The sequence below is a fragment of the Pteropus vampyrus genome, unplaced genomic scaffold, assembly GCF_000151845.1.
Source record: "Pteropus vampyrus isolate Shadow unplaced genomic scaffold, Pvam_2.0 Scaffold357, whole genome shotgun sequence".
Classification (NCBI taxonomy): Eukaryota; Metazoa; Chordata; class Mammalia; order Chiroptera; family Pteropodidae; genus Pteropus; species Pteropus vampyrus.
Genome location: NW_011889138.1, coordinates 232802 through 258529, shown reverse-complemented (window position 1 = coordinate 258529; position 25728 = coordinate 232802). Strand labels below are relative to the sequence as shown.

The 25728-nt window shown below is 42.7% G+C and overlaps 2 protein-coding genes and 1 pseudogene across 6 annotated transcripts in view; 2 read left to right on the top strand and 1 right to left on the bottom strand.

Moving 5' to 3' along the window:
* The window catches only part of LOC105304870, a 47738-nt gene that overhangs the window by 6410 nt on the left and 15600 nt on the right, over positions 1-25728 (top strand). Inside the window, exons 3-9 of the mRNA XM_011379185.2 lie at positions 2110-2205; positions 6437-8057; positions 19690-19881; positions 20226-20364; positions 21105-21253; positions 21663-21942; positions 22238-22266. Coding sequence (XP_011377487.2) covers positions 2110-2205; positions 6437-8057; positions 19690-19881; positions 20226-20364; positions 21105-21253; positions 21663-21942; positions 22238-22266 — 2506 coding nt within the window. The remainder of the gene's footprint in view (positions 1-2109; positions 2206-6436; positions 8058-19689; positions 19882-20225; positions 20365-21104; positions 21254-21662; positions 21943-22237; positions 22267-25728) is intronic.
* LOC111731261 lies at positions 16806-16924 on the bottom strand (annotated as a pseudogene).
* On the top strand, positions 18878-24813 carry AURKC (aurora kinase C). 5 transcript variants are annotated; one of them, XM_023522810.1, is made up of 8 exons: positions 18884-19059; positions 19167-19284; positions 19405-19441; positions 19690-19881; positions 20226-20364; positions 21105-21253; positions 23194-23368; positions 23561-23863. In XM_023522810.1, exons 2-8 carry the CDS (start codon positions 19236-19238, stop codon positions 23729-23731), a joined length of 912 nt encoding a protein of 303 aa, XP_023378578.1. In that variant the 5' UTR covers positions 18884-19059; positions 19167-19235; the 3' UTR covers positions 23732-23863. The 5 variants fall into 5 exon arrangements, 4 of the variants coding, with proteins under 4 accessions (XP_023378579.1, XP_023378578.1, XP_011377485.1 ...); XM_011379183.2 differs by having other exon boundaries at positions 19402-19441; XR_002777029.1 differs by lacking the exon at positions 23561-23863 and adding exons at positions 24097-24183; positions 24469-24813 and having other exon boundaries at positions 18885-19284; positions 19402-19441.

Here is a 25728-nt window from a genome sequence, read left to right as displayed (position 1 = left end):
GGTGTTTACCTGATAAGCTCTTGGCAGTCCTGAGTGGCCTCTGCTGTGAATGATGGCCTCTGTGTCTAGGGAGCCACAGACAATCTCAGAGGACATTTAGGTGGCTAATACCTAGGGGAGTGTAGTGGCTGCACTGGCATCTGATTGTGTGACCATTTGGTTTTAGGAAAGAGACTGATAGGCACATTGGCTCCTGGGTGTGCAGTCGCAACTGAATTGGGAAACCACCTCAGGTGTCCTGGGTGGGAGCAGGAACTGGATGCTCCTTACTATGTTTTCTGATACATTGGACCACCAATCTCTGAGGATGGGATCCTTTAGACCCTACTGGGTCAGGGGACAAACTGCATCAGCAGTAAAGCAAGTGACAATGACAAGATTTGCCCATGAAGCAGTGTAAGCCTCTTTTGTGGCATGGTGACTGTAAGGAGGGTGACCCATGCTCTGTTACCAATGGATCCCTGTACCCTCCTGGGACTGGTGTCTGGACTCTTCTCTAGGATGCCCTCTCAAAAGGTTAGGCCAGTGTGATCAGTCCTGCAAGATAGGGAGGGAGGGTCACTCAGCGGAGCAGCCACCACTGGCTTCAGTGTTGTTGGCTCAGTTGATCACAGTTGTGTCCCAGCAGTCTGGGGCACCCCAGCCTGGTGCAAAGGCTGGTTATTCAGTTGTGCTGCTTGCCCCTGGGGTCACCAGCCAAGAGGCTGGGTGTGTTGACCATGGAAAAAAGACTGATGAGATCAGTCTCTTTCAGCTAAGGTGCCAACCATGGAGCCTCAGCCCTCCCAGACTCAGGTTACCGCAACTCTAAGGAAGGACCTAAGGCACAGTCTCTCAGACTCTGCCTAGGGTCTAAGAAAGATGTAGATCAGTGAAGATACATACCTTGTCTAATCTTAGTGCATAAATTTATTTCAAATTTAAACAACGTAATGCATTTAAATTGCATGGCATGATCCTTAGATTATGATTTCACCTTATAAATATTTTGAAGTGCGTGGACCTAGGAACCACCGATCAGCAAAGTCTTCTCAGGAAGTGACATTTGAGCTGACTCCCAAGAGTGAGTTAGCAAAGAGGAGCAAGGTAGGAGAGATAAGAACCTTTAGGATAGAAGGGTTGATACGTACAAAGGCCCTGAGGTCACAAGGAGAGTGACTACCAATGGCACTGAAGGAAGGTCTCATCCACCTTTCTACTGCCCACCACCAAGCCCTGTGCTGGGCACGTAGCAGATGTGAGGGAGCATTTGCTTGGTGACAACCGGTGGATCAGGACCTGCCAGAGGGGCCTCCCGTGGGTGCTGGTGCCTCCCTGACTTCTCTACAGACACCATGTGTCTTTTTCTCCTGCATCTGTGCTTGGCTCCATGTGACAGAGCAGCTCAGTCTTCACCCTGCAGGATATTTATTGTCTTCCCTAATAAGAAGCTCAGAAGTGGGGCTGGCCCCTGGTGGGGGTGGCTGCCAGCCCAGTGTCTTCATTTTTGCTTCCTGTCTTTGGTCTGTGTCCTTCAGCAGGTTCCTTCAGAGAAGTCCCAGGACACTTCAGGAACAAGCAGAACTGTAGATCCCTGTATGCAGCTATTACCCTCCTACCTCAAATGGCATGTCATTAAGGAATGGCACTTGCAAGTTGGTGGAGACCAGGGGTTTTCATCCTTCCTTCAATGCCAGAATCATCGGGAGAGGTTTTTAAATCTTATACCTGGGCCTTACGCACAGGGATAGTTTCAGTCACGTGTGAACCAGACACATCCTAGGCAGTTCTGATGCACAGGTGGTTGAGATCCACTTACTTGGATCAGTTGGATCACCTTCTGGAAAACACCTCCCAGGGTCTCAGGGTGACAGCTGAACACTTGGAATTCCATGCGATGGAATCAAAGGGAACAGATGCCATCTACACAGCCAGCATTACTGCCTACAGTTCAGGATGCCAGTGTCGGGGTTTGGGCCCTTGTTTTCCAGGTCACCTGTCAGTTTTCATTTGTGCATTTGGGAGTAGCTTCATTTGAGGTCTTGTCCTCATCCTGAAGTCCCAGACTAGATTGGTGTTCTTTCTTTTCATAAAAATCCTCATGTCTTCTCTCTCTCTCTCCACGAACAGGGTGTCCTGTTCCCAGACCTGAGCTGATCTACCAACTGGAACATGGGCAGGAGTTGTGGATGGTGAATAGAGACCTCTCCCAAAGCACCTGTCCAGGTAGGAACCTAGAGGTGGGCAAGTGGGAGGTCTCACAGGCTTGGGACCTGAACGAGACCACTGGCCATGGATCCCTGGGGAAGCTTCTTGTTGTGGCCTGTCTGGTGGTTTGGAAGCTGTGGAGCCCTTGGTCCCATGGGCCCTCTGACCTCATGGAGAACAGGGTTGTGTGAGTTAAGATCTGTCTCGGGCTCAAAGCCCAGCGTGGCCATAGCAGAGTTACACAATCATCATGTCTCTGTGTGAGTTAAAACTAGCTACCAGATCAGAGAAGCTCCAGTCTCAGTGCTTAGCCCCGCTGTTTCTCCCACTCACAGCGGGGTCCATGTGGGTCAGCAGGGAGCCGCGTACCACCCAGTTATTCAGGATCCTGGTGCATTCTGCCATCAACATGTGGCTTTAGGTGCTTCTGACATCCTCCAGCTGATAGAGGAGAATGGAGAGAGGAAAGGAGGATGTTACACCTACTCCTACAGACACCAATTCCCCTCATGTCCCACTGGCAGAACTAGGCGTTCGGGGCACACTTGGTAGTGTGGTGAAGCTGTGTGTCCAATTTGAGGAGCAAAGGATTTGGTGAGTGTAGTCGGCTACACTCAATCTCTTCCCAGAAGATGCTAGTAACAGTTTCCATGTCATCAGGTTGTTTTGGGCTTTAATCACATAATGCATTCACATGTAAACCTACTGAGTGTAGTGTCTGAGCCATAGTAAGTGGCTCCTGAAAGGTAAGCCATTGGTGCTGTCATGCCCATTGGTCATAGTCACATACCCCATGTTTCCCTCTGCATTTTGAAGAGAAGGGCCTCTCTTCTCTCAGTTACTCCCTCCGGGTGTACTCTACCTATCCCCCAGACCTCCCTGCTTCATCCAGTCTTCTTCCATTTGTCAGAAACACAGGGACTCCCTTTTTCCTGTCTCTCTGCACCTGTTTGGTAAGACCTCAAGGTAACATTTGACCACCTCTGCCCCACATCTGGGCTGCTGAGGGCATTGAGGCTGTCACATGTGGAGATAGGTGCCACTGCAGTCATGTTCTGTGCCCTTGGGCTGCTCAGCCAGCCCATGAGTGTGTATGCAGCCCATCCTCAGCTCTTTAAGAGTCTGTTTTAAGCCTTCTGCCATCTCCTCAGTCCCATGTCTCCACATGGAAGTCTCATAGGCCCCAGAGTCAACATGCCCAACAAGGAACCCACGACGTTGCTCATTCCCACCTCCCAAGATTCAGCAAGCAGGTTAACTTGTCATCCAAGCAGTTTAGAGATCAGATGTGGCCTCAGAGAATAACTAGCACCTCCGCCTGCCCATCCTACACCCATCCAGACCACACCACTTCCCACAAGTGTTGGCATATGGCCGAGGATGTGCCAACCAGTTTCCATGTGGAAAGTAGACTCCCTCCTATTGCTTGGTCCTCACCCTTCCACATTCATCTAGACTTGTTTGTAGCTTCTCCTGTTACTCAGTGGAAGAGGTCCTTGCCCTGGCCATGGCCAAGTCCTGAGTCTAGATCCAGCCTCTTCAGGGGAATTCATTCTTTGCTTACATGCTTTTTTCGTAACTTCATCCTTTCTCTACTCAAAAATATACTCAAGTTCCTTATAATTGAAGAAAATAAGAAGTGCTTCTATCTTACATTGTATTCATCCATTCTCCGAGGCATTTAATTTTTTGCATCTTTTCACTCACAAATAGTGCTGCCCAGAACGTTCGTATATATTGATCACCTTGAACATGGTTGGGCGCGTCTTTGATTTTTCTTGGAGTAGAATTGTTGGCTTGTAGGCTATGCAAATTTTCAAGTTTACACGATAATTGCCGTTATTTTCTAAAGAGGCTAGACCAACTCACACTTCTCCCAGGAAAAAATGGGAGGGTCCACTGATCATATCCTGTCCAGTGTTTGGTATTATGTCAACATGCTTATCAAGTGGGCACACAATTAATTGTATCTCATTTTCTTTAGCACCTTATCATATGATTGTTGGCCAATCTGTGTTTTTGTCTTTGAAATGTCATTTCATGATAAATGCCTATTTTTCTATTAAGTTGTTTGCTTTTTGATATGTAGGGATTCTTTGTATATTCCTGATACTTTTATCAGTTATAGATGCTGCAAATATAATTTTCTATTTTTTAATTTTGTTTTTTTCACTCTCTTTAAAGTATATTTTGTTGAATAGAGGTCCGTACTTTAGTCTAATTTGTGACATTTCTTATTTGATTAATGATTTTTTTGTTTAGCGTAAAAATCTCACTTATCTCCCAACAGCAAAAATATATTCTTGTTTATTTCATTCTAAAAGTTTTAAAACTTGACATTTGACATTTAGCTCTTTGGTCTGAAGTAGGGTTTAAGAACAGTGTGATAGGAACGCAGTTTTGGTATTCCCAATGTGTCACCAATTTTTCCAGCTCCGATAACTCTCCTATATCCTGTGCCTCCTCTGCCACCTTTCAGAGCGCGTGTATATTCTCTCCTATATCCTGTGCCTCCTCTGCCACCTTTCAGAGCGTGTGTGAGTGTGTATCCTGAGCACTCCGTCTTTTTTCCAATGCCTGTCTTCTCTCTGTGCCAGTACCATGATTCTTCAAATCTATAATCCCCTAATAGTGTCTGATAAGGTAGATGTCCTTCTCCTTATTCTCGCCTCTCTGGTCTTTCATGCAAATCCAGTCAGACCGTCAAGTTCCATGATAACTTGGTGGGCAATTTACAGGGAATTGTATTGAATTCACATATTCATTTGGGTAGAATCGTTGGTTTTATATTTTTAAATTCTTCACTGATAAACCTCTTTATAATGTCTTTAAGTAAAGTGTTATCATTTTCTCCATCTAGATCATGTGTATTTTGCTAGTCTTCACGGAACTGTTCCTCAAGCATACCAGACTCAATATTTTCAGTGCAGTCACACTCACCTCTTGCCTTATGAGCCCTGTCCTGAGAGTCCTCACTGTACCCCAAGTCTGAACCTCAAGAATCAGCTCCCCTCTATCCCCACATGTCCTTGGACTCCGATTAGCACCGTCCTCTCGTGCTGTGCAGTGCCTTTGTACATTGTCTTCTACGGCTACAGTGCCCTTCTCACTTTCTCTTGGTGGCAGCTATTATGGTTCCAGTAGGGCTCACATCGTGGGCACCTCCTATTGGAAAACTCCCCTGATCTTTTCCTACACAGAGTTAGCCAAACTCAAGGTTAAGGACACAGAACTCAAGACTGCCAAGTCTGCCCAGGTCTTCTGACACCAGCTATAAGTTCAGGGATCTCCCAAAACCACCCTCAGCTTCAGTGATTTGTTAGAAAGACTCAGAAAACTCCCTGAAACCTATTATACTCACTATCATATTTATTACAGATAAAGGATATAAATTAGAGAATTGGAATGTGAGGCTTGAAGTGTTCCAAACACAAAGCTTCCATAACCCTAGCAACTTGTTACTTCCTGGCTGCAAAGTACACAGAATATTGCTCACTGGGTATCCAGATTTTTATTGAGACATCCTTACATAAGCACAATTGATTCTTTGCCAGGGAGACTCAATTTCCAGCCCCCCTTCCCTTTCCAGAGGCCCAGCTGATATCGTATGGCTCAAAGCCCCAACTTTCTAATTACACGGTCTTTCTGGTGTGGCCAGACCTTGTCCTGAGCCAACTCTTTAGCATAAACTATCTAGGGGCTCATAATGAGCTGTCTGTTGTCATAAACTATCAGGTACGTTTCTAGGGGCCCACCATGAATAATAGATACTCCTCTCACTCTGGATATATCTAGAATTTAGAGGTTACTTCTTTGGTGACAAAGATCATAGTTCTCTTTGGGGGGAGTTAATTTTGCGTTAAACACTTCTTGTCTTCCATTGGGACTGCATTAGATGCCCTTTCCTAGTGCTCTTATAGCAAGTAGGATGTTCCCGCTCAGAGGAAACTCAAAACACAGTGTCATGTTATTCTGTCCAGCCATGTCCAGTCTGGAATTGTGGGAGTATCTCCAGTCCAGATCTGCTGTCTTCTCATCCAGCTACTGCCCTTGGTCTCCCATTCAAGGTGTCAGCAGTCCAGGGACCAGGACAGAAAGAAATTGCAGTCCTGGGATTCAGAGGTAGCAAAACGTAGACACAGAGGCACTATTTTCATTTTCATATTTTTTACTAAAATGCTGATATTTTTCCTTATTCTTATGTGTTGAGATTACTAATAGACCTTTTTCTGTACTGGGTTTCTGTTAGGTAACAAAGAAAAATTCAAGACCACAGAACCTACCATTTGTGAGCCAGAACTGTCTAAGGGAGCCTTACTCCAGGAACAACCAACACAAAAAGTTCCAGGGGACTGGCAGGTGAACCAAACCAAGGAGCAGGCTGGTCCATCAGAATTGCATAAAGGACACAGGAGACCAGGGATAGACCCCCAGAAGGAGAAGTTCCCTGGGAGCCGTGAAGGTGGCAGCTCAAGGACAGCTGCTGGTGTGTGTTCAAAGATTGTACAGGATCCAGTCCCTCCAGGAGATGCTGTCTTTGACCATGACTCATGCAGATTAAGTAAAGATCCCATGACTCAGGAAGAGGAAAATATCTTTAAATGCAATGAATGCGGGAAAGTTTTTAATAAGAAACACCTTCTTGCTGGGCATGAAAAGATTCACTCTGGAGTGAAGCCCTATGAATGCACAGAGTGTGGGAAAACGTTTATTAAGAGCACACACCTCCTGCAGCACCACATGATCCACACTGGAGAGAGGCCCTACGAGTGCATGGAGTGTGGGAAAGCCTTCAACCGCAAGTCATACCTCACACAACACCAGCGGATTCACAGTGGAGAGAAGCCCTATAAGTGCAATGAGTGTGGAAAGGCCTTCACCCACCGCTCCAATTTTGTCCTGCATAAGAGGAGACACACTGGAGAAAAATCCTTTGTGTGCAAAGAATGTGGGCAAGTTTTTCGACATAGGCCAGGATTTCTTCGACATCACATCATCCACAGTGGCGAGAACCCTTATGAGTGCTTCGAGTGTGGCAAGGTCTTCAAACACAGGTCGTACCTCATGTGGCACCAGCAGACTCACACTGGGGAGAAGCCCTATGAGTGCAGTGAGTGTGGGAAGGCCTTCTGTGAGAGTGCAGCCCTCATTCACCACTACGTCATCCACACTGGGGAGAAGCCCTTTGAGTGCCTCGAGTGTGGGAAGGCCTTCAACCACAGGTCCTACCTCAAGAGGCACCAGCGGATCCACACTGGGGAGAAGCCTTTTGTGTGCACTGAGTGTGGAAGAGCCTTCACCCACTGCTCCACTTTCATCTTGCATAAGAGGGCCCACACTGGAGAAAAACCTTTTGAGTGCAAAGAATGTGGGAAAGCCTTCAGCACCAGGAAAGACCTTATTCGACACTTCAGCATCCACACAGGGGAGAAACCGTATGAGTGCAGCGAGTGTGGGAAGGCCTTCAATCGCAGGTCAGGCCTCACGAGGCACCAACGGATTCACAGTGGAGAGAAGCCCTACGAATGTATGGAGTGCGGGAAAGCCTTCTGCTGGAGCACGAATCTCATTCGACACGCCATTATCCACACTGGGGAGAAGCCATATAAGTGCAGTGAGTGTGGAAAGGCCTTTAGTCGCAGCTCATCCCTGAGTCAGCACCAAAAGATGCACTCTGGAAGAAACCCTGCCAGTGTAACAGAAGTGGGAAGACCTTTCACCAGTGGACAGACTGCAGTCACCCTTCGAGAACTCCTGTTGGGGAAAGACTTTTTGAATGTAAGCACTGAGGGAAATCTTTTGCCAGAGAAAACATCTATCACATCATCTGATTGTGCATACCAAAGAGAAACCCCACAAGTATCTTCACTGTGAGAAAACCTTTTGTTGCAGATCATCACTTGTCATGTGAAGATGCTTTAGAAATTGACCCCCGCCTATAGCCTTATTCTGCATCTGAGAATGTATCCATGAGACAGAGACCAGTCTTCCTGGGCACCAAGGAAATCCTGCACTTACATCTTTCTCCTTAGGTTACACTGCAGTTTTATCTCAGGAATTTTTCTTGGAAGAGACTTAGAAGAGAAAATACAGTGAGGTTTCATTAAGCCTATAGCACTTTCTCATGGATTACTTAGTTTACTTGGGGCAATGAGAATGTTGTTTCAGGGCCAGAGGGCCTTGACCTTTTATGTGTTTTGTGTACATTCATTGCTGTCCACTGTCAGGAGGGTTAGAGAGTTGAGGGCATGTACTTAAGGAGATAAGGATACACATAAGAATAAGCATATTTTATTGCATCAGTTAAAACTATTAAAGCTTTGATTTTTTAAAAAACTATGGGGTTTTAAAACCTAACACCCCAATTTATTGTTTTATTTCTGTACCTATACTGTAAATCTTAAAATTGAGTAAAGGGATTCCTCTCTTTTTATTATTTAAAATTGACTTAGCTTTTCTAGTTCTTTTGACTTTTCATGTAAATCTTAAGATGTCTATTACAAAAAAAAAAATCTTGCTCTCATTTCAATAGAAATCTGTAGATCAAGAATTGGCATCATGGACAAGTACACTGATTAAATTTATTTAAGTAATTGTTTTATTTCATTAACATTTCATAATTTTTAATGTACTGAAATTTTTTCTTTGGATTTGTATCTAGGTTTTTGTTTTTGTTTCTTTTGAGTGATAGTAAATGGGATTGTTTTTTAAACTTTAATTTTCCACATGATCTTTGGTAGTACACAGAAATATAATAGTTTTAGGGATGTTTTGGTATCCCCAACCTTGCAAAATTCACTTGTTAGTCATTTCTTTGGATAGAATCCTTGTGATTTTCTGCCTAGAAGCGTCAGCTGCAAATAGTTTTATTTTTTCCTTCTCAACTTATGTACCTGTTACTTCCTTTTCTAGTCATATTGCACTAGCTAAGACTTCCTATGATGTTGAATAAGAGTAGTAAGAAAGGACATCCTTTACTGCTTCCTGATACTAGGGGAGAAATGTTCAGTTTTTCATCATTTAGTACAATGATAGTTAAAAGTTTATTTTCATAGAATTTTCTTACCAAGCTTATAAAATTACCCTCTATTCCTAATTTGCTGAGGGTTTTTTTGTTATGAATAAGTATTAGATTTTGTCAAATGCTTTATCTCCATTAATTGATATGGTCATCTGAGTTTTCCTCTAGCCTGTTTGATATGATGGTATTGCATTAATTGAATTTTGAATGTTGAACCAGCCTTGCATTCTTAGAATAAACCCATTAAATGGTGGAGTGTAATTCTTTTTATATACATATTAAAGCATTCCATTCGATAATATTTTGTTTAGGAAGTTTTTTTCTAATTTCTTGAATGGTATTAAAACTCCTGGGTAAATATGGAACTATTGAAAGTACCTATTTCACACTAGATAAATTAGAAGTACAGTCAATCCTTGAATAACATAGGGTTTGGGGCACTGACCCCACACACGTTTGAAATCCACATATAACTAGTAGCTTTCTCCATACACGGATTCCAAACTGCGGATCAAAAATACAGTTGGCCCTTGAGCAAGGCAGATTTCTGCACATGAGTAGACCAACACTGTTCAAATATGCATTGTTCAAGGGTCAACCGTACTATAAATTTCCTTCACGGCACTGTTCTAGCTTTATTTTAATGTGTTTCAGTTACAACATTCAGTTATAAATATTTCTTGATTCTTTTAGAGACTTATAATCTGTGGATTATTTGGAAGTATGTTTTATTTCCTAATGTTGGGAGTATTCGTGCTGGTTTTTTGTTTTGTGTTTTTGACTTCTAGTTGTTTTATATTTGGCCTGTTTAAATTTGTTGAAGTTTGCTTTATGACCCAGGATATGGTTTATCTTTTTGAATGTTCTGTATGGCTCCTGGAAAAGAATGTGTGTTCTGCTGTCATTGGGTGGGGTTTCTTTCCGTAAATGTCTGCATGATCCTGTTGGTGATATTATTCAGATTTTCTACATCCTTGCCGAGTTTTCTTTTGTCTAATGTTTCTATTGATAGTTGAAAGTCCTGCAGTAGTTGTGGAAGTGTTTTTTAATTTCTGTTAGGTTTTACTTCATGTATTTCAAAGCTGTGTTTGGTGCATGTACATTTAAGATTGCTATGTCATCTTGGTGTATTGACCCTTTTATCATGTATCTCTTTACTTTTGTTCATTTTCTTGCCTTTGAAGTATACTCTATCTGGTATTAATATAGTTCTGCATATTTTTATTATTTGCATAGTTTCTATACTCTGTAATTTTATTTTCAACCTTATGTATATCATTACATTTGACTAAGTTTCTTGTAGTAACACCTTGTCAGGTCATGCTTTTTTATCCATCCTGCCACTTTTCATTGGTAGATTTAGATCATTTAAATTTTAAGTAATTACTGATATGTTAGGGCTTAAGTGTTCCAGTTTATGATTTGACTTTTTTTGTGTGTTTTCCTGTATCTTGTACCTCTTTTTTTCTGGCCTTCCTTTGGGTTTCTTCAACATTTTCTAGAATTCCATTTGACTTATAATGTTATTTGAGTTTGTGTCTAATTTCTTTTAGTGGTTACTTTAGGTACTGTATTGTACAAACAAAGATAACTTATTACAGTCTAACTTTATCAGCAACTTAGCATTTTGATGTGTAGAAATCTTAATTCCATTAGGTTCCTTTACATTTCCCTTTTTTTTCATTATTAGAGGTATACAGTACTTTAGTTAGACATTTATATAGTTTATGAAATGATCCCCCTGATTACTTGATCACCCATCTTGTTTTATACACAGCCATTACAATACTACTGACTAGATTTTCTATGCTCTACTCCACATCCTCATGGTCATCTGTCAACTACTAATTTGTACCCTTGAACCCTTCACCCCTTTCTCCTAGCTCCTCAACACCCCTTCCCTCTGGCAGTTACCAGATTGTCTTCTGTATCTGTGAATCTGTTTTCATTTAGTTTGTTCCTTTTGATCCTTAGATTAGCATATATAAGTGAAATCATATGGTATTTATTTTTCTCTGACTTATTTCACTCAGCCTAATAACTTCTAGGTCCATCCATGTCATTGTAAATGGTAGAATTTCATTTCTTTATGGCTGAGTAATATTCCATTACCTATATGAATCATAAGTTCTTTATCCAGTTGTCTGTTTATGGGCATTTAGGTTGCTTCCTACATTCTTAATATAATCATTCTTAGTATTTCCTCTTCATACACTGAGAGTCATATTGAATATTTTTATAATTCTGCCTCAACTGCCAAATGCTTTGTACAAAACTCACTGTTCCTTTTCCTAAAATAGATCAAACCATGCTCGTTATCTGCAAATTAATTTTCTTATTTCACAATATATCTGGGTCATCCCTAAAGGTTGAATGAGATAAACCAAAGTCACTCTTTAATGGCTGCATAATCTGTGCAGAAAATACAGGCAACATCTGGGTTTAAGGTCAGGGGGTCGGGGGTGGGGGTAGAGAAGGGCTAATGCATGCATTTGGGTTTTGATGTGTTTTGAGGTGCCTGAAAAACATCTCAGTGAATCTCATTCTATTTGTTGTCCAAGCCAGGCACCTCACAGTCATTTTTCTTTCATTATCCTGCATCCAGCCACTGTCTCATTTTGTTCATTTTACTTTTTCTTTTTCCCCTTGATAGTATGTGTTTTAGTGAATGGCCACACACACTAGTATGTTTTTATTCTAATGTTGGGTTCCCCACAGAGTGCTTACACAAAGCCGTGTGTATAGTCAGCACAGTATATAACATGTTGACCTCAAAGAGAATCTACATGGGCTTTAATGGCCAGATCTGTAAGATTTTAGAAGACATAATGAATAATTGTGTCGGAGGTCCTTAAGATACCCCAGGTTTGAGGATATGCTAGGAAGACTGCTATGATTTATTACAGCGAAGGGAATCAAAGCAAACTCAGCCAAGGGAAAAGGCACAAAGACTGAAGTCCAGAGGAAACCAGGGACAATTTTCAATAGTCCTGTCTCAGAAAAGTCACAGAGGACATGACTAATTTAAACTCTGTCGAGTTATGACAATAAATTGAAATGTCTGTTAGGGAAGCTCATTAAATACTCAGTGCTCGGGGATTTTAGAGGGCAGTCTTTCTAGTGCATGCCAAATGCTAGACCTTCAGAACAATAGCAGGTGTTCAGCATAAGCCACATTATTTACCTTAGCACACTGAGGTACTAAGAGTCGTGACTCTGAGGTAAAGTGAAAGCTTATCTATAAATAATACCACTGTAACCAAAAAGATCACTAAGTCACAGAACAAATTCTGAACTAGCCCAGATTTAATTTAGTGATGACAAAGTAGAGAGGAAATCTGATGAAAAAGGACTTTGCCTCTTCCTAATACTGATACACGTGTATGTGTGTATATATGCACCACTTAGGTCCCTATATATGTGCCATATGAACATGTGCATACTACCTGTGTATAACAAAATGGTCTAACTTGCAAATATGCTCATTGTTTTCCTTCGTCTGTAAAGATGTAAAGGCCAGATCAGTGCTCTGTTTCTATAGCACTTATGTCAACAATTCTCATCTCTGCTCCTGCCATTAATACTTGTAGCCTCTGGCTTCAACAAACAGCTAAAGAAAAGGTGCATCATTCAGTGCTTCAGACAGGAGTGTGCAATTTCAGCTCAGTCACATGTGCAGTCCAATTGTGAGTTTTACTGGGAGGGTCCTCTGCAGGGACACGATGCTGGAGACTTGCGGGCACATGGTGTCTGAGAGTGTGTGCAGCTCCCTTTGGACTCTTGCTCCAGCCCACAGACCATCTTTCCAGTCTCGGTTGTGGGAAACTGAGTTACCTCCAGAATGCTCGGTGGTGTCATCCTTGAGCTGTGAGGGTTGAAGATTTGTTCTGTTTGCTCACAGGTGTGCTACACATCTCACAATGGAATCATCTCAGCTAAATTAGAAATGGGCAGTGACGAGCATGGGCCCTCTAGTCAGGCTACCTGGTTATGCTTTCTGGCCTTGTTCTCTGCTGGATGACTGAAAAATTTCTCTGCACTCTGCTTCCATTTATTGTGGCTATCCATGTATTAAGCATGTGTTTTTATTCTGAGGTTTATGTTGGTTGGGACCTTGCAGATAGTGGAAGACATCTGTCCTCCCGGGGCTAAGTCCTAGAGGTAGCAAAGGGTTCTGTCAGTGTGCCTTTCACATGCAAACCAACCAATCCAGAGACTACACCCTTCACCTGCTGCCTTTAACAAGTTCTCACACATCAAGACTCTTCCCTAATCACCCCAGTACCAGGTACCAGGCCATTAGAGCAGTTCATACACTAGGGAACCTATTGAAATTATTCAAACTAGCTAATCCTAAACCTGCTTAGCCTGCTTACCTTGCCCACTCCCTATGGAAGTGACAGTGTGGTCCCTGCCCACCCACCCTCCTTCTGCCTTTTGACCCCTCCCTGGTGCTTCTCCTGTGGAGCATGGCGGGCACTCTTAAGGGAACTGCAAGTATCTTCAATGGCAATTATCTCCTGATCTGTTGGCCGCATACAATAAAACTACATTTTAAAACAATACACCTGAAAGCATTAATGAGATGATAAATACCAAGAATTTAGCAAAGCAAACCAGCCATTTATTTTCAGGTCATTCCAAACAATGGCGTGTTAATACACCCAACCAGATGTGATCTTTAAGTTGGAATAAGCCATGGACAGAGGAAGAAGCAATGCCAAGGAGGGCTGTCTAGATGAGCAGGTGGAAAGCAGGCATTCCAGAACCATCGTGTTAGGTTTGTTACTTCCTGTGGGGTTGGTATTTTAGAAAGATTGTTCCATGTGTCATTGTCAAAGCCCCACACTTCTCATAAGGACCAAAACTAAGTGAGGGCTGCAAAATCATTAGTGGCAACATCAGATACTCTATATATCATTTCTCTAACTTTTTGAGGTTCGAAGGAAGAAATGCCTTCCTGTGCGCTGTTTCCACATCCTGCCTACATCATTTGTTTTCTTGATTATCCTCCCTTTCACACACATCTTCCCTCACTCTTTATCCCTTAAGGCATTGGTGGCTATGTCATCTTTCAACATTTCTGCTTATTACTCTAGCTCTTCCTAGTTCCATTCCATGTCCCTACTTTCAGGTATGAGTCCTCACACATTCTAAGTGCTCCCTTCTCACTGTGTCTCTCCTTGAACCTTGGAGTCCCACTTAAGCAGTTATCACCCTTTTTCCCCATCTAGAGTCCCCACCTAATGTTTGCCTTACCTGTCATCTCAGCCACCTTTAAGCCTACTTTTCATTTGCATGTTCTTTTGTCCATCATCCTTTCTGACTTGTCCTTGCACATTGGCTTGAGTGTCAGACATCACCGCTATGATCTTTCCTACATCTCAGTTTCCCCAATTGTCATTTTGGCGCTTCCTCTCTGCCTTTAAGTGAGGAGCCCGTTGGGGCTGTTTTCCCCTCTGTGCAATATTTCCACTTCACCATTATCTCATACCTTAGTCCTCTTTCTGAGCCCCCCTGACTTGTAAGCCTCCCTGTTTGTTACAATGCCACCTCCACCTCCACCCTGGCCACATCAGCAGTGACTCCCACTCTTTTTTGTGTTCGAGACTGAACTTGATCCCATTGATCACCCCATTCTTGAAATACACTCCTTTACCTTGCTTCTGTAACATCACCTTCCTGATTTTATCTCCCTTCTCTTTTATTTCTCCTTGTTGACTCATCCACCTCTAGCCACCCACTGAGTTTTGAAATTTCTAAAAACTTTTCCCAGCCCCTTTCTCTCTGTGGTCTCTCCCAGGGCCTATCTGCCCTTAGCTTCAGTTACTTTCTTTTTTGAACGCATCAGAATTTATTTCTTTGGCCCTGACTTTTTGGAATTTTAGACCTGAATTCTTGATCGTCTCTTGCCATTCCCATTTGTGTGTTTCAAAGATACCACAGTCTCCAAATTCTTGGATTCATAAAATGGCTCCCACTTTTCCCTGGTTCTGACCCAGTTAGTGTTTCCTCAGTGCTACATGGCAGTGTTTACTTACTGCAGATAGAAATCTCTGACTCAGCATGGTTCAACTCCCAGGTACAGTCAAAAAGAGTTGCCAATTTTACCTCATAAATGCCTTTTAAGTCTGTCCCCTTCTAATGGTCTAATCTACCATTTCCTTTCTAGACCATACCATCACCTCTACTTACCTTACTAGCTGGGTCTCCTTTTATCTATATTTTCTCTTCAGTCCATTCTCCACACTGAAGCCAGAGATACAGCTCAGATTAGATGATGCACTTTACTCCCTCACCTCCCAAGCACATACACCCTTAAAGTGTTTTGTGACTTTCTTTGGCCCATCCATGAGGCCTTACCTGGTGTGGGACATGCCTAATTTACTACCTTTTCTCTTACACAACACTTAGCTCTCTTTATTTCCCGTTTCTCTTCTTTTCCCCACCTGCCACAGGTGTACTTTGGCCAGCAAGTGAGTGCTTATCCCTCACATCTCACCTCAAATAGCATTTCCTCAGGGAACCTTTTATTAGAACACCTATCTTGATCATAATGTTTCTTTTTCAAAAGAATCCTTCATGGTTTTTTGCTCCCTTAGACCATCTTTAGGCTCGATAATTTGCTGGAAGGATTCACAAGACTCAGGAAAGAAGAGAAGAGGAGAGGGGAGGGGAGGGAAGGGGAGAGGAGAAGAGGTTACAGTTTATTACAAGGACACAGATCAAGCTCACCAAAGGGAAAAGCCATGTAGGCTTTTCCATGAGAAAAAAAGCAAAGTCCATGAGAAACCAAGCACAAGCTTCCAGGTGTCTCCTCCCAGTGCAGTTACACAGGAACTCAATTCTTTCAGCAAAGATGTGTGACAACATGTTCAAACATAACCAGTGAGGAAAGCTCACCCCAGCTTCCATGTCCATGGATTTTATTTATTTATTTATTTATTTATTTATTTATTTATTTATTTATTTATTTATTTATTTATTTTTTATTGAGGCATGCAATACCTACGTGGCTGACTATGGACACTGTCTCCAGTATCCAGAGAAGGCCCAGTGTGGCCCAGGCCCTCAGGCATACAAAAACCACCATTGACCATGAGTCACATGTTAGCATAAATTACCTGGTCAAACAGATACAGACTCAGGTATAAAAATCACTCCTCCCAGGCAAGATATTCCAGGGAATCAGAAGTGGTCTTCCTGGGGCTGGTCAAGTGCAAGTCTTTTCTTTGGAATGTGTAGCATTTGAGAACCTGGGGCCTGTTCAGTTAACACTTTCCCACACAGTCCACCCTCCTGGACCTTAACCTAAGCTCTGTTACGTGAAAACAGCCATATTTGCCTGAGCATCTACATATAATAAAGTATTTCTGTAATAGGTACACTATAGTATCATTGGGAATATGCCCAACATTGAAGGAGGCAGTATGGGGTATGGCTAGATTTAAATAAACAATCAAAACATCCTAGAAAAGCCATTACATCCATATCTATATATTTTTTAAATTTTTTTTTAGGCAAGGCAACCTTTGGTAGACCTCACAGATTGCAAAGAGCTTGTCATCTTACAATCAATTTTTCTTTTTACTTTTTATGCCTACAGCACCTAGTCTTCCTAGGTGGTCTCCCATCCAAGTACTAACCAGGCCCGACCCTGCTTAGCTTCCGAGATCAGACGAGATCAGACTTATTCAGGGTAGCATGGCCATAGATGCATATCCATATTTTTGTACTAATCTGATTACTCATTCCCTTGATCAACTGTTATTTGTACGTTGTGATAAACCACCTCCCCTGTCTCTACATTGGTTTAAGCAACCTTCCTCACACATCTGGAAAACAGTGAGAACTTCCTAACAGATCTCCTTCCTCCTCTCTTGTCCCTCCTATACTCTAATTTCCACACAACACCCAGATTGACCCTTTAACACAAAAAGCAAATCACATCAATGATGTGATCCCTATTTCACAGTACTAACTATATATATTTTTTTCTGTATTCTTGCTCTGGCATTTGAGGCCTCCCTGACTAGAGAGAGACTGCCCCTCCCAGGGCTTGTCAGTTCTTAGAGACAGCAAATAACTTGCCCAGGACCTGCCCTTCATCTGAAAATTAACCACCTCTGTTTGACTCTTAAACTCCAGGAAACAATATTCCTCTTCTCTAAAACTCCAAGACCATGTACCAGGCAAGCAACACCTCTGAAGCCCCAAAGCCCTACAATATTTTCAAACCAGCCAGTCCTAAGCTGTTTATCTGGCCTGTTTTCTCTTTTCTGCAGAAAACACAGTAAAGGTGCTGGGTCATTCTTTCTTCTCTGCTTCTGCCTCCTGACCCACCCTGGTGCTTACCCTACATGGCTCTGGGTTGTGTGCCCTGACTACTGTTTGCTAGAGATCTGAGCATAAACTTCTTCCTTCATGACAATCACTTCCAAGTCTGCATGTCTTACCTTGTTAAACAAACCACAGGTTTGGAACACATTATATATTACATATTACATATTACAGTTTCCTTACAATGGACAAGAAGACTCTATACAATTTGTCTCCATTTATCTCTCCAATTTCTCCAACCATTCTATCTCTGCAGACGCAGCCCTAGCCACACTAGCTTTCTTGCTTTTCCTCAGATATCCCAGCACTCTCCCAACCCAGGAATATCTTTCTCAAAGACCTAGGAGCTCTCTCTTTGAAATGAAGACATCAAATGAAATAGCATGCCTATCTCCTAGTTTCTATGGGAGGATAAGAGCCTAACTTCAATGGATACCTTGCTCCAAGCTGCAGAACTATCTTTTTGTGTAAAGAAATAAGTTTGTTTTCTCTTCTAGAAAACCAAAGTAATGGCAAATAGTCTCTCCAATTACCAGGTGAAATTGGGAATGAGCTATGTAACGAATGAATGGTGCCATCTTGTTTTCACACTTGAGCATTAATTACTACTTATTTTGAAAACCTATGTAGTAGGTTGTGTCTGCTCGGCTCTACAAAAGGGTGAGGTTTATTTTTATCTTTGCAATCTGTTAGCAGGTGTTTGTGATGCGCATCACATTCTGGTTGAATGTCAATAATAAACTGTTTTGTCTACTATCTTTGTGGAGAGGTTTTCTGGGTTGGGAGATTTTTTTCTTTTTTAATTATATTTCCCCAACAATTTATCCTGTTGCCTCTCTAAAGGAATTAAATTTCAAATGTTTTAGAAACTTCTGTATATGCCAAATACATAGGTGTGTTGGGGGGAGAGCACGAGTACAGGATATAGGGGACCGAGGCACAAATTTCAGGGAAGCCCTCCCGAATGTGCGTGATAGAGGACACTGTGGAATGGCCTGAACTAGAAACGCCGTCCAAGCAGAGGACATTTGGGGGCGCACGCATTTTTGCAGCTTTCCAGCTACACAAGGAGCCCCATAAGCTTCCTATGATTGGTTTATATTCATTCATACGTGCGTCCCGTCACTTAGTTCCTGAATGCGTGCAATCACTGATACGTTTATGTATGTATTCATTCACTCAGCCCCACTTCCACCATAGCCTCTGCGAACCTTTTCGGGATTTCCCTTCCAGCGTCCAGTCGGGACCCGCAGTAGCCGCAAGCCACGCCTCCTTCCGGTTTCACGCGCTGCTGTTTCATTGGCCCAACGTCCTTGGTCCCGCCCTCATCTCCGGAGCGGAAGCTCCCATTTCTGTCTCTCCTATTGGACACGCTGCCTAAGCCTCAGAAATTAAAACCAATGGGAATCGCTCAGTAACTACACCCTCAGCCAATGGGCCCAGGGAGCGTAATATGAAAGGCCTGGCCAGCGGCCCTCGGGATTTCCTCCAACTCAGCGTGTCCTGGTCTGGTAAGTTACTCAGGAACCCCCCCAGACGGTGCCTGAGGCGACCGCGGAAGCAGATCGAGACTGGAAGAACCTCAGCCTGAGTGTTACCTCCTGCCACCGCTCTTTAGGATTACCCGGACCTACACACCCAGTTCCACAGGGCGCAGGAAGGCGACTTTTCGTCACCATCTCTTCTCATGAGTCACTCACAAGCTATGGTGAAGTCCGACAGTGCTCAGCCCACGGGTGAGAGGGACAAGAACCAGGACCAGAGAAAGAGGGTTGAGAAAAAAGGCCTGGTGCCATTTGTGGGGAATGGGAGAGGACACAGAAGAAAATGTTGAAAGCTCTTTTTTTTTTCAGCAGCTGCAGAAGGCCAAACTCTCCCCGGCGTGCCCACGACGTGAGTGCCTTTGGCGTTGTATCTGGGAGAGGAAGGGAAGTGGGATGGAGAGGTGAAGAGCAAGCTGTGCGTGTGAAGTGTTGGCTCATGGGACTGAGAGCTGCTGACCAGACACCCTGGCCGGGCCCTTGAGAAGAGAAAGGAGCAGAGGGAGAGGAAAGTGGAAGAGGAAGGCGAGCGTTCGGGGTCCCTGACTCTCTCCCTCCACCTCCCTTCCAAACTGAGGCTTTTTTTTCTTCCCCTGTCAGGCGGCAACTCACAATTGATGACTTTGAAATCGGGCGTCCTCTGGGCAAGGGAAAATTTGGGAATGTGTACCTGGCTCGGCTCAAGGAAAGCCATTTCATTGTGGCCTTGAAAGTCCTCTTCAAGTCCCAGATAGAGAAGGAAGGAATGGAACATCAGCTACGCAGAGAAATTGAAATCCAGTCGCATTTACAGTAAGGACAGTCTCTGCATGAGAGTCCCACACTGGTTCTCTACTCTTGTTTTTCTGTAGCCTCATCCATCTGTGACATCTAAACCCAGCATTTCCCCCAATACAACTCCCAAATACGCCCTTTATTTCCACCTTAAAGATTTTTCTCCAGTTTTTTACAGTTAGACCATGTAAAGCTCCTTGTGTCACACACCAAATGCCTGTTCCCTGTTCTCCCCTCAGGCACTCCCAGATCAGGCTATTATTAGTCTGGTCCCAGCGCAATTTGCTTTTTGTGTGACCAGTCACAGCATCATGATTTGGGCCTCAGGGAGGAGTCTGACCTTTCCTCCATCTCTCCTCCAGACACCCCAATATCCTTCGCCTGTACAACTACTTCCATGATGCGCGCCGTGTGTACCTGATTCTAGAATATGCTCCAAGGGGTGAGCTTTACCGGGAGCTGCAAAAGAGCCAGACATTAGATGAGCAGCGTACAGCCACGGTGAGGTGGGGTGGGAGATTGGGGCTCTGGGGTCCATGAGTTTACCATGAGCTAATGGGGGGAGGTCACTACGTGTGGCTCTCATGAATGTCCAGATTGCTTTTTTTTAAATCCAAATTTTATAAATTTTATATAATGACATATATATCTTAAAATTTCACATTCGGATATGCTAATTATCCCCAGAATATTAATAAGCAGTGTGTATAAGTTTGAATTCTTTGGTTGTAAGCAACAGAATCTAACTCCACTGCCTTATGCAGAGAAACATATTGAAAGGCTATGAGGGAGTCTGCTGAATAAATGAGTGGAACTTGTCTTAGATAGAGGAAATGAGATTTCTAGAAGGCTCCACGTGATCCAGAGCAGTGATCATCCCAGCAGAATGGTTGAGTCAGCTCGCTGCCAGAATGAATGATCTTTTGGCTTTCCTCCTGTTTTTGTATCATTTCCTCGGGCCTCAAGTCCTGTGGAAGATCATCTGATTGGCTCGGTATAGTCCTATGTCTGGCTACAGCTAGGGCATCCTTTATGTCTCCTTTAGCATCCATCCTACGAGACCACATAAAATGGGGAAGAGAAAATCCTCCCCCACCAAAAATTATGGTGCTGTTAAGGAGGTAATGGAGTTGGTTACCAGGAAATAAAAGATTCCACTACAGTTGTACAATGCATGATGAGTATTTTTACCTCGGTAGTCTTGACAGTTTTGATCTCAGACTTTTTTTCTCGCCTCACAGATAATGGAAGAGTTGGCAGATGCTCTGACCTACTGCCATGAGAATAAGGTGATTCACAGGGATATTAAGCCAGAAAACCTGCTGCTGGGATTCAGAGGCGAGGTGAAGATTGCAGACTTTGGCTGGTCTGTGCATACCCCCTCTCTGAGGTAGGTCAGGTGGTGGTGGGGTGGGCCTGGGTGCTGGTTAGGAATGAACCAATTTAATACATTCCACGTGTAAGATCCAGATACAAACCTAGGTTTCTATTTAAATACAGTAATGCACTGCATAATAATGTTTTGGTCAACGATGGACCGCATATACGATGGTAGTCCCATAAGATTATCATGGAGCTGAAAAATTCGTATCTCTTAGCGACACAACCAACATGATGTTGTAATGCAATGCATTACTCGTGTCTGTGGTGATGATGGTATAAACAAACCTACTGTGCTGTCAGTCCTATGAAAGTATGGCACATACTTTATGTATAGTACATAATACTTGATAATGCCAATAAATTACTATGTTACTGGTTTATATATTTACTATACCATACTGATGCAATTCTGGAAGGATTACATCTGACTACATCAAGAACCTTGCTTGGGCTTGGGGTGATGTCATCAAGGAAAGTATGAATGGTAAGACACTCAGCAGGTTCATCCAGGACTTTAAAGAATTCGCCAAGGATGATGAGGTTGCAAAAATCAACAAGGCTGTGGTTGAGATGGCAAACAACTTTACCCTGGGCGTGGATGAGGATGACAATGAGGAACTCCTGGAGGTGATTCCTGAGGAACTGACCAATGAGGAGTTGATGGAACTAGAGCAGGAGCGTATAGCTGAAGAAGAGGCAAGAGCAAAGGACGCTGCAGAAGATAAAGAACCCTGAAGAAAATTCACAAAAAGGGTTTAGCAGAAGCTTTTGCAGACTTCAACAAGCTCCTTAAAAAATTTGAAAACATGGACTCTAACACAGAAGATTCATTAGTAGAGAGGAATGTTCATGGTACATTATCTGCTTATAAGCAAATTTATGATGAAAAAAAGAAAACCAAGTAAACCACCATGGACATATTTCTGAATTATTTCAGCAGAATTATGCAAGTGAAGATGCAATCCTTTATCTTCTTTCCTTTTTAAAATAGCAAAGGAAAAACAGAAGATTGGCTGACTGGTAAGTATCCCCACTAAGTGTACAGTATTTATAAAGCCTATAGTAGTGTCCAGTCATATCCTAGGCTTTCACACTCACTCTGCATTTCACTCATGCACTGACTTACCCAGTGACTTCCAGTCCTGCAAGCTCAATGGTAAGTGCCCTATACAGGTGTGCCATTGTTTTTATCTTTCATCCTGTATCTTTACTGTATATGTTTTACGTTTAGATACACAAATACCATTGTATAAGTATTGCCTACAGTATTTAGTACAGTAAGATACTGTACAGGTTTTGTAGCCTAGGAGCAATAGGTTATACCAGGCAGCCTATGTGTGTAGTAGGCTATACCTTCTATGTTTGTGTAAGTGCACTCTTATGTTCACACAATGACAAAATCGCCTGATCATGCATTTCTGAGATGCATCTCTCCCCATCGTCAGGTGCTGCATAACTGGACTGCCTTTTTCAAATGCATGTGTTTAATATGTATTCAGAGACTGAAAGAATGTGGTTCAACCATATCTTTTATTTTTTGATCTCCGATAACATTACTTTACCAATAAGTTTCCATGTAAATAAAGAACTATTGCTCCATAATTCCAGGAAGTTTATTGTATGAATAAATCATAATTCTTTTACGTGATCTTTTTTTGATGCACCATCAGTTTGTTCTAAATCTTTGATGCCCAGATTATTCTTGTGAAAACACCCTGGATCATGGGCTAAATAATGGTATGACTAATTCCAAAGTATGAAAATGGTGGGTCCCAGTACTTGCCTTCTCTGAACTTTGATCCATATTAAAACTTGGTGTTTCCACTCTAGGGCAGGGACTTCTCAGGATTTCCTAGGGTCTCCCGTCTCACTAGAAGCTGGGGAAGAGGGATTTCCCTTGTTCTGGGCCTCTGCACAGTGCTCACTTCTCTCTCTGCCTTCTTCCAGAAGAAATACAATGTGCGGGACTCTGGACTACTTGCCCCCAGAAATGATTGAGGGGAGAACATACAATGAGAAGGTGGATCTGTGGTGCATTGGGGTGCTCTGCTATGAGCTGCTGGTGGGAAGTCCACCCTTTGAGAGTACTTCCCACTCTGAGACCTGCAGACGCATCCTCAAGGTGAGATGGCCACATTCTGGGCATTCATGGAGGAGCCAGTCATTGGTGGCTGGTAGGCTCTGCAGAGTATAGGACACACATGAAATTTGTTTACTAAGATCCAGAGCAGTGCCTTGATCCTTCTCCAAGAACAGAGAGAACATGGATCAAAGAAATTAACCACAGTTCTCGTTTCTTTTCTGGCCTCATCAGGTTGATGTAAGATTTCCTCCATCATTCCCTTTGGGGGCCCAGAACTTGATCAGCAAACTCCTCAGATACCAGCCCTTGGAGCGGCTGCCTTTGGCCCAGATCCTGCAGCATCCCTGGGTTCAGGCCCACTCTCGGAGAGTGCTGCCTCCATCTGCTCACATGGCTTCCTGAACCCTGTCCACCCCTGTTCCTTTGTGTTTGTTCAGGGAGCTCTCCTGGCTTTGCTATCTCATCTGCCTTTTGTTTCTTCTCTTTTAAAATATAAGATGCTAATTAATAAAAGCCGAATCATTTTGTACCAGGTCTTTATAGTTGTGAAGTTGGTATGTAACTGGGTAGAATCATTATTTCTGTAGAACTCTTTTCCATGAGAGGGGCCCCAAATGATGCCCCTCCTAGCCCCCAAGGATGGTGACTTAACCACTCTTCCTTGAAAACTAGTGACTACTTTCTACAGATAAGCACCCCAGTGGTGAATGATGTGCCACCTATCACATTGACTCCTACACTCATCTTACTATTTCCTGTGTTTTCAGGAGTACGCCGTTTGTAAAACAGGACTTTGATAAACCCAGAGGCTTCACTTTTTTTATACTGACATCCAACATTTGACTGTCTTCAAGGTAAAACGTCTCACTGTACATCAGTGCCATCCAATTCTCAAATAATTTCACATCTGCATGGTGTGTAACCTTCTGATTGTATCAGAAGAAATCATCCCTAATAATAAATGTAACATCACCTTTTCTGAAATCACACCTTCTGCTTGCAGCAATTTAGGGAATGTTCTTCCAGCCTTCCCTTGTATCCCTCTGGCAGTTGCTCCTTTCATCCTCGATAAGCTGACTGTACTAGAGTAAACATCTAGACTCAGCTAAGAGCTTAAATATGTATTCTGTTCATTGTAGGCATTGAAACTGCAGTGGCTCCTGACTAAAAATGGAGTTTGCCTTGGTAATGTTACTCCTGCCACCGTATGCTACATTCTCCTCAATGTGAAATGTTCAGCAGATGCAGGATGATATCCCTATGATATGCAGACCCACTCATTAAATATAAATAAGTCAGCCTTTCTACTCAGATGCACAGCCCTTGTACTGCAAATCTGTCATTTAAGTGTCCCAAGACATTGGCTCATGGGTTTTCAGCTGCATCTTCTGTGCTTTCTAGCTTCATCTTCTTATCAGTTTTCTTGACTTAATATTTCAATTAAACATTTGGCAATTCCTAATAAATTAACTGGTTCATAGGAACCCTGCAATATTACTCATTTCTAGTGCCGGATAAACTCACATCACCAGGGACATTTTGGACAGTAGATAAGGATAGAAAAATCAACTAAGGCCTCAACATTGAATACCAGATGATATAAGTTTTAATAAAGAAAACTCTGACATGCTTTACAGTAGGATTTCAAAGATCTCCAATAACTATATATAGCTTTTCTCATCCACATTGATTTCAGACATTCTACCTCTCATGACACAATATACAAATCTTAGCTTTAATATCTGTTTTACATCCTAACCCCAAACCATTTCATAACTATAAGGGTCAACCACATGTGAAAAAAAGAATTATGTTTTTCTTCCAATATAGGTAAGTTACGATCGCCAGTGATGATTAGCATTATTCCTTGTGTGCTAATTAAGCCACGTTTCTCTATAATCTTTTATAAACAGCATCTTCTAGGAAATTAACTCCACCTCAATCCATGACTTGACATCCTGCCTCTATGCTTTCTTCCACTTTAAAAATTAAATCTCTTGATTTTTTGAAGTTTCCATTTTCATAACTGCATGTATTCTCTACACATTAGAAGCTGGATTTTATTACCTGACCTTCACAATCATGAGAAGAAAACAAAAGAAGTCAGAGATTGACTTATAAGACTTTGGGCAATATAATTCTAGAAGGAACGTTAGAATTCCTAACATGGCTGTTGGTTTCTTGTCTGCCACTACATAATGTTGGGTTGGTTCATAATTCACCCCTGTCTTTTCCTTTCTCCACCTATTCTCATTTTTTTTGGTGGTATCGTGACTTGAAATAACAGAATACTCTGACAACTCCCAAATTTACATATCCACGAACAATCCCTCTCCCAATGTTCAGACGTAGGTTGAAGTGCCTATGTGACACGCTTTGTGGTCTTACCGATTATTTCA